The 12,719-nt window shown below is 45.0% G+C and overlaps 1 protein-coding gene across 2 annotated transcripts in view; it reads left to right on the top strand.

Annotated features, from left to right (window-relative positions):
- The first annotated feature begins 1,428 nt into the window (after window positions 1-1,428).
- KIF13B (kinesin family member 13B) overlaps window positions 1,429-12,719 on the top strand; it is a 124,510-nt gene continuing 113,219 nt past the window's right edge. For both annotated transcript variants that reach the window (XM_077176486.1, XM_077176485.1), the window contains exon 1: window positions 1,429-1,541. In XM_077176486.1, coding sequence (XP_077032601.1) covers window positions 1,487-1,541 — 55 coding nt within the window. In that variant the 5' untranslated portion in view covers window positions 1,429-1,486. The remainder of the gene's footprint in view (window positions 1,542-12,719) is intronic.

Raw genomic sequence — 12,719 nt, 5'->3', positions numbered from 1 at the left:
GACAGGACACAGGGAATGGCTTCCCACTGCCAGAGGGCAGGGATGGATGGGATATTGGGAAGGAATTCCTGGCTGTGAGGATGGGGAGGCTCTGGCACAGGGTGCCCAGAGAAGCTGTGGCTGCCCCTGGATCCCTGGAAGTGTCCAAGGCCAGGCTGGGTGAGGCTTGGAGCAACCTGGGATAGTGGAAGGGGTTGGGGTTGGACCGAGATGAACTTTAAATGTCCCCTCCAACCCAAACCATTCTGTGATTCTGTGATCTTTAACGTGATGTGACTTATAAAGCGATTTCTGATGGACAGAAGTCCCATGGAACACAGAGGAAATCCCAAGGTGAGGTGTTTAAGTTCCAGAGGCAATGCTGTTGTCTGCTCAACATGAAATACCTCAGTATTTCCCCAAAAGGAGGAGACTGAGATGTGATGGCTTCCCTTGCAGCCCCCCAAGGGTAGAGTGGCAGGGTCTGGGGTGACCCTGATCTCCCTCCACTCCATAAATGCTCTTTTGGCTGCACCCCCTCACAAATCAGTTTATTCTGAAGGACTCCACATCCGAGCATTCAATGCTTGGGTCCCTCAATTCAGTATGGACATTGAGGGGCTGGAGCATGTCCAGGGAAGGGAATGGAGCTGGGGAAGGGGCTGGAGCACCAGGAGGGGCTGAGGGAGCTGGGAAAGGGGCTCAGCCTGGAGAAAAGGAGGCTCAGGGGGGCCCTTGTGGCTCTGCACAACTCCCTGACAGGAGGGGACAGCCAGGGGGGTCGGGCTCTGCTCCCAGGGAACAGGGACAGGAGGAGAGGGAACAGCCTCAAGCTGTGCCAGGTTGGTCATTAGGAAGAATTTCTTCACAGAAAATCTGGTGCCCGGGAAATTCCACCTGAACATGAGGAAGAGCTTCTTTCCTGTGCAGTGACCGAGCACTGAACAGGTTGACCAGAAAGGATGTCGAGTTTCCCTCACTAGTGATATTCCAGGATTATCTGGATGCAATCCTGTGCCCTGTGCTCTGGGTTGACCCTGCTTGAGCAGATGACCCACTGTGGTCACCTTTAAGTTGACAAATTCTGTGATTCTGTGCTTAGACATTTGGAGGGGCTGCCCAGGGAGGTTTTGGAGTCCCCATCCCTGGAGGTGTCCAAGGAACACCTGGACATGGCACTCAGTGCTCTGGTCTAGTGACAAGGTAGTGATGGATCACAGGTTGGACTCCACATTAATTCCACGTTAATTAATTCCGTGATTCAGCCAATCTGCCTCGTCACCAGGCTGGGGGCAGCGGGAAGAACTACATCTCCCAGCGCGCACCGCGGCGGCCCGCCGGGAGCTGAAGGGGCGTGGCGCTGCGTGATGCTCGCTGGGAGTTGTAGTCCGTCCGACATTGGCCCGGCGCGGCACCTCCCTCCCCGGCGCTCCTCCCCGCTCCGGCTCTCCCTCGGCAGACGGAAGCCGGGCAGGGAAGGGGGAGCCGGGAAGGCTGGAGTGGCAGGATGGGGGACTCCAAAGTGAAGGTGGCGGTGCGTGTCCGCCCCATGAACCGGCGAGGTGAGACTCCCTCTTCTTCCTCAGCATCCCCCTGTCCTGTCCTTCCCGGGAGCGGTGCGGGCCGGGGGTGCCGGTCCTTGGGGACAGGTGTCGGTCGGGACAGGTGTGTCCCAGTGCGGGTGAATCGGTGCGTGTCCGTGTGTCCTTCATTATTTACCAGGAATAAACACAGCCCGGCTAGGCACAGGCGGCTGTGCGGCCGCAGCCGCGCTGTGCTCACCCCCCTCTCCCGATATCTTTTCCCAAACCTGAGGTTTTGGCTTTATTTTGTCTCGTCCTCTCCCCCGGGGATCAGCCCTCTCTGCACCTGCTTTACAGCCGGTTCCTGCTGGGACAGCCCTTCCTTCTTCCTGCTTTGCGGATTTGGGGGAAAATGCCTCTTTTTCTGCATTTTGCCCCGTGCTAATTCACCCCGTTGCTCTCCAGCCCTCTGTGCTTGAGTGAGTGGACGCTGTTAACCAGATGACAGCGACACAAGGACAAAAAACAAGCAAGAAAATACAGAAGAGGAAGCGAGAATTGACAAGAAGAATTTTTTTTGTTGTTGTTTTTGGGTTGTTGTTGGGTTTTTTTTTTCCCCCTTAACGAAACTTGCCTGAGGGTTATGTTAATCAGACCGTGGTCTGGGCAGCTGTTTAAATGTTTATTACTTGTCTTAATTAGAAAAAAACTTGCTCTGGATGATGAGGAAGCGAGTATGAAAAGGCAGCTTCAGCCAAGGAATGGGAAGGTGAAGAAGGCAGAAATCCAAGAAAGTGTAGAGTGGCTTTTTTTGTAATCCCACATTCTCACAGGAGTATGCCAATAATTCCTTTTGGGGAAAGGGAATCCAGTGAAGTCAGTTTAGTAGTTGGAGCAAAAACAAAAAGAGGGAGAAGGGAAGCACTTTATTGCCTACATCACCTGACAAATAATATATTTTTAATTCCTTTCTATAAAATAAAAAGGGTTAAAGTATTAAATACGGTGATTCTACGCCTATAAAACGTCAGCAGGGGAATGTTCACTGAGTTCACAAGAGCTCCTGAGTCCCACTTCCAGCACAAGAGTTGATGTCTTTACAGTCTGGTGGTTTAGGGAAACTGAGGATATTTTGACCAAAAGTTTTGTTAAACTTCGGGTGCCAGCTCTCAAAACAGAGCAGAACCCATCCTTCCAGAGAATAGGTTGGAGGAGATGGAGTGGCCATGTGCAGGAGTTGGTGGGAGCTGGGACGGGAGCTGGAAGGTGGTGCCCGGTGTCGGTGACAGATTTGGGCTTTCCTCTTGCTCATGTCCCTTTCCTGACATAGGTCATTTCCTTGGCTGTGCCCCAGAGGTCTCCTGACTGCTTGCTGTTCCTCACCCCCGGGATTAGACAATAATTCAGGTTGGAAGGGACCTCTGGAGCTCGTCAGATGAGATGAGGTTGCACAGGCCCTGGATCAGTGAAGTTTGGAATGTCCAGGGGTGACTAATGCACCTCTCCCTCCCACATATATCCTTCATCTGTTCAGCCCTGAGTTTGTCCTCATGTCCCTTTCCAGCCAGGAACTCTGGGGAAGCAGTGGGGGAAGTAAAGGAATCTAGAGGAAATCTAGATTGTATCTTGGTATTCTCTTTCATAGAATATCCTGAGTTGGAAGGGACCCACAAGTCCAACTTCTGTTTGCCTTTTATTCTGTATAAACTTAAAAATCTTATGGAGAGGATGACTCCTGTCAGGAAGCTCATCCAGGAGTGAGGGACATTTGAGCATCAGTCCTTGATGCTCCTCAGAGAGAAGGGGGGGCCTGAACCCCCCACTCTTGGCAGTTTGCTGCTATTAAACATCCTGCTATTTGTGAGTGATGCCTAAATCCATTTAAGTCTAGCCTAGAAGATCCATGTAGTTTTCTCCCTCAAACAAAATATCCTGGAAATGTTTGGGGTTTTTTTTTTTTTTCCCCAGCAGATTATTTGTCACAGTCCAGATGTTTTGGTCAGGTCTAAACAACTGATACCTCCCTACTGTATTTCTGATGCACCTTGAGTTTATAGAAACAGACAGTGATACCAAGGCTACACTTTTTCTTATCTTTTTAATGTTAAATTTAAGCATTTGTGCAACTGATTTTCTGAAGAGTCATCCATTTGTAAGACTTCTGTGGCCTTGCTTTTTTTTTTTTAATTAAGTTTTGAGGCAAGAGGCAGCTTTCTTGGAAGCTCTTTCATACACATTTTGTTCTGAGCAGTATTTTTATGGACTTCTGGAGCTTTGGACCTGAAGCAAGTATTTGTTTTCTTCAGGATCACGAGTAATGTTCTTTCCTTCCCTCTGCACTGAAGGGCTTAACATTGCAAACCTGTCAGGTGGCTGAGACTGTGGAAAGTTAAGCTTTGAAATGTTCTTGGTGTTTACTTGTGGTGGTGGTGGTTGTCTTTGGTGTTTGAGTTATGAATTTCTTAAGGCAAGGGTTTATTAGGTTAATAAAAGTGGTGTGCTTAACTGTTAGCAGTTTTTACAGCTCATAAAAGTATAATGGGTTCCTTGCCTGCATGTGGAAGGGATTTGTGTATCAAATAATTGGTTATTTATAGCACTCACATTTCAAGGTGTTTGGATTGAGGGTCCTGCTTCATTCTCATGCAGAGTGGTAATCCATAAACTCAGTTTATAGCACTAATTTTTAGTGAGGGGAAGCATTTCTAATTGTACTTGGGTTTGGGTTTTGTTTTTTTTTTTTGCATCCAGGCTACTTTATTTTGGGTCTCTCTTCAAATTAGACCTCAGTCCTACCAAGCCTGTGTGGAAGTTTTGCTTTTATAAAAATGTTGCTGTGCCCACACGTTCTCAGTGCCACGTCTGAGGTTGGAGGCTCTCCTGGGTGGCAGCTGAGGCGTGTTTTTTTACATCCCTCCTACTTTGCAAACTGGGATCTCGATTAACAGGCTTTTATGAATTAAATAATTCAGTACTGCTCTGTTAGATAAGGCTCCTGGTCTTTTATTTTCTTGGCTCTGTAGTTCACTGAAGTATTTCCTAGTGCACTGTGTTATTCAAATGGGAGTTTGATAACAATCAGGAAGTTCTTCTGCTGTTTTATTTAAGATTTGCAGTGGATTTCCTTTCATAAGTGTCGTGTTTGAATTCTCTTAGCAGATATTCATCATATTTCAGGTAAATGCAAATCTCAAGCCATACCATGAAGCAAAGCAAATGACAGCTGAAGGCTTTTTAATTAAGATTTTTCTGACTGAATGCTTTGTTTTCAGGTGATGTTTGGGTACAGGCAGTACATAAGTACATTAAGTCATTGTGTTTCCTTGTGCTTTTGAATCAGTTCAGTGTCATGTTAATTAATACTGATAAAAGTTGTTCTATTTTAAAAGAACATGACTTATGCTCAAGGATATGGCTGATGCCATTTAAGCCAGTCCAGACTGATCTCACTTGGGTCAATACTTTTTGAACAAAGAAAGGCAGGAAAGCAACTGCTTGTATTCTGGCAATGCTGCCATATTAAACTATCCTAGGATTGTAGTGTAAGATCTGCAGTTCCAGTTTAAATATTTGGATTAAACTGTTCTAGAACTGTAGTGTGAGACCTGCAGCTCCAGTTTAAATATCTGGATTAAAGTGTTCTAGAACTGTAATGTGAGACCTGCAGCTCCAGTTTAAATATCTGGATTAAACTGTTCTAGAACTGTAGTGTAAGACCTGCAGTTCCAGTTTAAATATCTGGATTAAACTGTTCTAGAACTGTAGTGTGAGACCTGCAGCTTCAGTTTAAATATCTGGATTAAAGTGTTCTAGAACTGTAGTGTGAGACCTGCAGCTCCAGTTTAAATATCTGGATTAAAGTGTTCTAGAACTGTAGTGTAAGACCTGTTTAAACCTCCAGTTTAAATCCCTGGATAGTCTGTAAATACACATTCAGGTATCTATTATGTTGATATGTATATTTATATAGACTATCAGTGTTGAAACGGGGATCTTCTCAGATGCTAAAGGTTCTGTTTCCAGTGCTTGTGAGGAAGGAATTTGCTTCTGTATCTGTACAAGCTGCTGATCATTGTGTCAGGTGGTAATTTTATGTCCTCCTACTCTTCTTGGAGGAGGTTTCATTTCCAGCTACTTGAAATGTTTTTGGGGTTTGAGGTGAGGAGGTGGGGGTTGTCCCTGTGCTCTTGTTTGTTTGTTTTCCCATGGAAATTACAACAGAGACAATTTATCTATAAATTGGAGTTTGTGCAAGCTGATTTATGAGATTAATTACAGTATTAGAGGATGTGAAATGGCACCTGTTGTATCCTGATGGCAATGTGCAAACCACAAGGCTTTTCTTCACCTTTATCCTTGTCATGCAGAGTGCCCGGAGTTTGGAATATTTCCTGGTGATGGTTGATAAGCTGTAAAACAGTGTTTGGGCTATGAGCAGGATTAACCTTGAGATAAGGTGCCAAATGGGTAAAGGATGCAGAGTTAATGTTTCATCTTGTGAGGCAATTTGTATTTTAAGAGCTCCTGAGGTGCTACAGCCTCACTCCTCCCCACAGCCAGAGACTCCCAGACATCCAGCATGGATGCCACAAAGGAATTTTAGTACTAATTGCACCTTCCAAGGAATTTCAGTGCTAATTACACCCTCTGAGCTCCAAGTGCAGGGGGAGGTTCCCTTGCTGCTCTGGTTTCAGGTTGGCTGCTCCTCCTGAAGATCAGATACACCTGGAATTGCTCTGCCTTGGCTTTTGGCTGCTTGGGTGCTTGAGCAAACTCTTGCATTTCATGCCTGTTAACAATTCCAGGGTGCTGAACTTCCCTGGGAGCTCCCCAGAGTCCCCACACTGATTTATTTACTCTGTCCCCACGAGCCCAGGGGTGTTTGCAGCAGCAGAGCTGGCTGTGAGCAAGGTCCATGTCCAGATCCATGAAGCGCCTTCACTAAAGCTGTTTGGGAAGCTCTTTCTTTGCAGAAAACAAAGCAGCAGAGAATAGAACACATTTTTAAGCATTTTGACAACATGGAATTAACATGAGAGGGCACATTGCCTGTTCCATGTGCTCGTGAGTTTGAGTTGATTTTTCCCTCGTCGACAAGCTTTGATAGCATCGTGTGCCCTTCCAGATGCACTCTTACATATTTAATGACCTTTAATTGCTGCAAACTGAAAATTTCATGACTTATATTGGAGCAGTTCATATAACAAGAGAAGCTTGAAAGGTGCCTTCATGTTGGTAGATGTAAAATACAAGAAATTACTCTATTTTTATCAGAATTTATCACTATGTCTTGCTTTTACACTCTTTTTTCCATATAAGCCCTCAGCATTACCATGTAGATGGAAGTTATTTTCACATTCACTCATCTCCTCAGTTAGTTTTGCTTTTATTTGTGTTGGCTCCTACTGGCAAAGAGATAAGTCACTCTTGGGAAACAAATCTTGGCAGGGAAACTTGAGGACTTTTTGTCTTTGAACTGGCTTTCGCATTTCTTTTTCAAACAAAAAAACAACAGAAGACCCCAAACAACAGCTTCTCTTTTTTTTTTTTTTAGTTGATTTGTGTGATAAACAAATATTTTAATTTACTGTTTAAACATTTCTCAGTTTTTGCCACTTGTTTTTCCAGACCAAGAAAGTTATGAGAAACCAATTGTGATTTCTTATCCAATGCAACTTGATGGCTCAGGGTACAACATTCCAGGACTAACCTCTAAGGGAATGTTAATCTCCTGAAAATCTCCTGGCAATTTAAAATATAAAATTTCTATCGTCTGTCTTCACAGGAGATTATTTGAGCTTTTGTATTTGGGGCCAATTTTGGCTTATGAGCTTAGGAGGGGCACTTTAAACCTTTCACATTTTATTTGTTATACTTCAGTTGGCTTTTGCAGCTTTTGTGAAGCTCTGCAAGGCCAGTTGTTCTGGTTCCCAGTGACTCTATAGAACCTGAGGCCCATCTCCAAAGGGTCCTGAGATGTCACTGAAGGTACAGCTGCCCTAAATCTGGTAGTGGGACCAGGAGGAATCTGAGACAACTTTTATTTGACCTGTCTTGTAACAACACCAGGTTCATGGCTCGGTACTTGAAAGGGCTGGAATGTTATCAACCTTCATAAACTAATTTCTTAAATTGAGATCTAATGGAAAAACTTACCTGGAAATCAAAGCTCTTGATTAATTGGGGAGTGCTTTCCCTTAATTCATAGAATCATGGAATGGTTTGAGTTGCAAGGGACCTTAAACTCATCCTGTTCCACCCTCTGCCATGGGCAGGGACACCTTCCACTATCCCAGGTGGTTCCAAGCCCCATCCAACCTGGCCTTGGACACTTCCAGGGATCGAGGGCCAGCCACAGCTTCTGTGGGCAACCTGTTCCAGGGCCACCCCACCCTCACAGGGAAAAATTCCTTCCCAATATCCCATCTGTCCCTGCCCTCTGGCAGTGGGAAGCCATTCCCTGTGCCCTGTCCTTCCATCCCTTGTCCCAAGTCCCTCTCCAGCTCTCTTGTAGCACTTCTAGGCGCAGGAAAGTTGCTGCCATCTTATACAATGAGAAAAAATAGGGAATACCAAGTTGAAAATGTGGAGAAAGAATTTGTAACAGACCTTTCATCTGCCCTGGCTGTGGTAAAAAAGCTCTTGTTACACCATGGTCCCCCAAACCTTAAGTTTCAAATCTTGCATATTCCCTTATTTACTGTATCATTGTTCACTTCAGGATTATTTCAAGCTGCCCTGCAAAAGCCTTCTCCTAGGATCTCTTTGTTTGGGTCTAAAATGCAGTGACCTGCAGTGGGGTGGTTTTAGGGTCGTGGCTGAGGAAGATGCAGTGTCACCACGTGGCAGTTCAGGTGTTTTTGTTCTGCCACCCAAGGCAGCCTCTAGAGCTGGGTACACAATTATCCAACCTCTGTTGTCAGTAGTTGCAGCCAGTCAATGGAAACGGCTCCCTGCCAAATCCATAAGCAAAATAGGAGTTTCCCATCCAACATTTTCCAAAACACCTTCCTCCCCTTCCTCCAGGATTCACACACACTCCTTGTCTCTGCCCCAAACCTGATTAGAACAATTTCAAGTGGCACCTTTGCCAGTGTTTCTTAATTCTGTTGTGGAAAATCTGCTGTGGTGAGTTTATGATTACCAGACACGTGACTGCTGTTACAGAGGGATTGGAAATTCTTACCTGTGGTGGGAATGGGCCAGTGCCTGCTGAATCCACCATTCCTTGCAGTGCTGGGCTGCTCCTGGGTTTGCTTTTCCAGCTCTCTCTTGCTTGCTAACTTTTCCACCCTGTTTGAAACTCACTGAATTTTTTAGTGAAAAAGCCCAAAGTGCATATGGGGAGTGAGTTATTTTTATAACACCCACAATGCTTTTATCCAAGGCATAGTAGTGATTTGGGATTTACACAAGTGTGGCTTCAACTGTGATCTACACTGAATCCCAGTTTTAGAAAAGTCATGTGAGGTGTTGAAAAATCAAGGGAATGGGGAAGGAGAGTGGCTTCCTTCAACCCCCACCTTCCTGTTTCACAAGTGAAAAAAAAACTCATCCAAGGAACTCTCAGTGAGCACTTGGACACAACACTCTAACAATTATTCTTACACTCAGCCCAGCTTTGCTTAACACTTCTACTGCTGTGAAATGTAAATGTGGAGAAGTGACTCAGATAAGTGTTACCCTTTTATTATGGGTGTCAGAGCTCTCTTACTCTGAAGCTGTGGAAGAGATTTTCATTCTCTGCAATAACTGGTTCTTGATGTTGAGAGTTTGAGTTTTTATTCTTCAAAGAGGAATTAGCTGATTAGTTTTTTGATTTGATGAAGCAAGTGAGTAGTTGATTGTGTTTGCTCAGTAATGACTGAAGGTAGAAGCAAGTTAGCAATAATAACAGGTGAGATTTTCTTTTTGTTTGAGGTGCAAAATTTGAGACAAATCTCCAGTGTGACAGTGAGCTGCTTCTGTCATCTTTTAATTTCACCTTTAATTTCTGAATTTCATGCTGCCTGAAAAAAAACACACCTAAATAGTTGAAGAAAATAATACCAAAGTTTGACAAATGAGTCCTTACTACAGGAGGAATTAATTGGGGTGTTTGGATGTGCATCCTTATGATCTTATCTTGGTGCATCCCAATTTTGCTTGTTGTTCAGGAGCAGCAAGTACCCAGCTCACCCGGGAGACACTGAAACTAGTAAAAGTAAGGGTGGAGTCCTTGTGTGATCATATCCAAAAGAGCAGGCAGATAATTTGACTATAAGCTAACCTGCTTTAATGATATTAAAAATGTAATGAGGTGGAAATGATGATGATATAAGTTTCAGTAGTGGCTGATGTAAGATTCATCTCTCAGTGTACTGGAAGCATTAAAGAATTTAGAAATCTGCCAAAGACTGTAATGGAGGCAGAATTTGAAGAAAGTGAGTGATGTGCTGTTCAAACAGGATTTAAACTGTTTCTTCAGCTGAAAGGAGAGTTTCCATGTGAGCCTCTGGCCAAGGTAACTGGGATAAGCAGCCTTAAGGCTGTCTGGATCCAGACCCAGCTTAGAGGCTCAATATAACTGTTTCTTAGGGGTTTGTTTCATGTGACACCATGAACTGGTGGAGCAGTTCATCTCAGCTGGGACAAGGTCTCTCCCAGCTCCTCTCTTCCCTCTGCACAGGTCTCTCCACCTGTTTGCACGGCCAAGATTTCAGTGGGCTGATGGAGCTTTCCACGGGGTCTGGACACATCCATTTTCCATGTTGGGTAGTTTTCTGCTGTGGAAGTAACTTGAGATGACTTACAGAGGATCTGCTAAGCATGGTAGTGGCAGAAGGTGAGCAAGAGGCACAGGAGAAAAGGACTGGAACCTCTCTGTTTGGAAATAGCTGCTAGTTTGGCTCAACACATTTTCCAAAATCATGCTGCACACCAAGGTGAGGGGTTTTAACATTACCTGTGTGAGAGTGATAATCAAACAAGGTGTGTTGCACAGGACAAATTGGCTTTGAACCTTTTTTCTTGCCACAACATTTGACTTAAAGGAAGTCTTTTATTCTGCTTGTGTGCTTGCTTAATGTCATTTCACAAAGAGAAGTTTAATGAGCACTGGAAAGATGGAGTTCACTGGGCAGTCATGGATGCAAAACCTGCCATGGGCGTTCTCTCTCAAGAGCTGAATGAAAAAACGTGGCAGAAAGCATGCTGCTTGCAGACCTTTATGCTTTGCATGAGGCAGGTAAAACCCTTCCTCAGGAGCTGGGAAAAGCAGGTCACTGCAATACAGAGTGTTAATCACTAACCAGCCAGACCAAGATAAAGTGCCTTGTCGGATATGGGACATACGGAGAACGTGGTTTCATCTGAGCAAGCTTGTGTTGCATATAGGCAAATTGGCTTTCAGGGTGTGGGGAGAAATTAAAATAAACACTGGCTTCTGGAACTCATCTGGCTCTTCCTCCTGCAGAAGCACAGTGTAATAACAGAGGAGCAGTTTTGCTCAGGAGAATTGCAGTTTCATGTGACTGCCTGCTTTGGCCAGTGATCTTGAGTTTTGCTGTGTGTGAGGTAGCAAAAAACTATAACATTTCTTTCCAAAAATGGAAGAAACCCCCTCTTATTATTGTGTCACTTATCAGGAGAGAGAAGTCTGCAAGATGCTGTGCAATAAGCACAGCCTGAGAGATTTCCAGACTGAGTTTATAAGGTGCTGTGAGGTGAAAGAGCAAGTACAGGTGACTGAGGAGGAAAGAGCAGAGATGAAGGAGGATGAGGATTATAATTAACATGATTAGACACGAGTGTATTTGGGTGATTCAGCTGAGGTGCTGAACCCTGTGTGGAGGTTATTCCCTGCAGCCCCTCGTCATCCTGGTGTGGGAGGGTGTGAATAGTGTGTCATGGCCATCAGAATCAGCACTTGGGAGCCTTTTCCAGGGCCAGTGTCACCATTTTTGAGCTGCAAATTCTTGACCTGCTAACTTAATTTAGTTCTGGCCTTAATTACAATTTGTGCTATCATCTCTAAAATTGTAAAAATAGTCTTTGGAAATTTGTAGGGAAGAAAAAGTTATTCTGTTATTAACAAAGGACCTGTCTCAGAAGGGTTCTACTGAAAAATGAGACTACAAAGTTGCATTTTTTTTTCATAAAATTGTAAAAAAGAAAGGCTTTTATGGAATACAGAGAGTTTCTATGACTTTGTCAAGGGGTGTATGAGCTTTAGGTGTTAGAGTTCTAGGAGAGTTGATGTCACAGCTTTTTTTAAATAAATTGAAAAGTGGACTTAGTTCATAGTTGGTAATTCCCAGAACAGGTCTTACTCAAATGATTTTTTTAAAGAAGCTGTTGTAAATGTTTGTGTGCAGGCCCCACATTCTGGGTGTCTGTAGCAATGACCTTGGGTATGAGCAGTGTCATGGCCATGGAATTAGCACCTGGGGGGCCTTTCCATGGCCAGTGTCACCATGCAGGGACTTGTTTGTGTCCAGGCCCCACATTCTGGGTGTCTGTAGCAATGACTTTGGGGGTGAGCAGTGTGTCATGGCCATTGGAATCAGCACCTGGGAACCCTTTCCAGGGTTAGTGTCACCATGCAGGGACATGTTTGTGTGCAGGCCCCATGTCCTGGGTGTCTGTAGCTGTGACTTTGGCCATGACACACTGTTCACACCCATTGGAATCAGCACCTGGGCCTGTGTAGGCCCCATGTCCTGGGTGTCTGTAGAGTGACTGGATGTGAACAGTGTGTCATGGCCATCAGAATCAGCACCTGGGAGCACTTTCCAGGGCCAGTGTCACTGTGCAGGGACATGTTTGTGTGTAGGCCCCATGTCCTGGGTGTCAGTAGCAGTGACTGGATGTGAACAGTGTGTCATGGCCATCAGAATCAGCACTTTCCAGGGCCAGTGTCACCATGCAGGGACATGTTTATGTGCAGGCCCCACGTCCTGGGTATCTGTAGCAGTGACTTTGGCCATGACACACTGTTCACACCCATTGGAATCAGCAGCTGGGAGAACTTTCACAGTAAGTGTCACTGTGCAGGGACATGTTTGTGTGCAGGCCCCATGTCCTGGGTGTCTGTAGCTGTGACTTTGGCCACGACACCCATCAGAATCAGCACCTGGAAGCCCTTTCCAGGGCCAGTGTCACTGTCTAGGGACTTGTTTGTGTGCAGGCGCCATGTCCTGGGTGTCTGTAGCAATGACTTTGGGTGTGAACAGTGTG

Source organism: Agelaius phoeniceus, chromosome 3 (genome assembly GCF_051311805.1).
Source record: "Agelaius phoeniceus isolate bAgePho1 chromosome 3, bAgePho1.hap1, whole genome shotgun sequence".
NCBI classification, from domain to species: domain Eukaryota; kingdom Metazoa; phylum Chordata; class Aves; order Passeriformes; family Icteridae; genus Agelaius; species Agelaius phoeniceus.
This window is presented reverse-complemented; position numbering and strand designations above follow the sequence as displayed.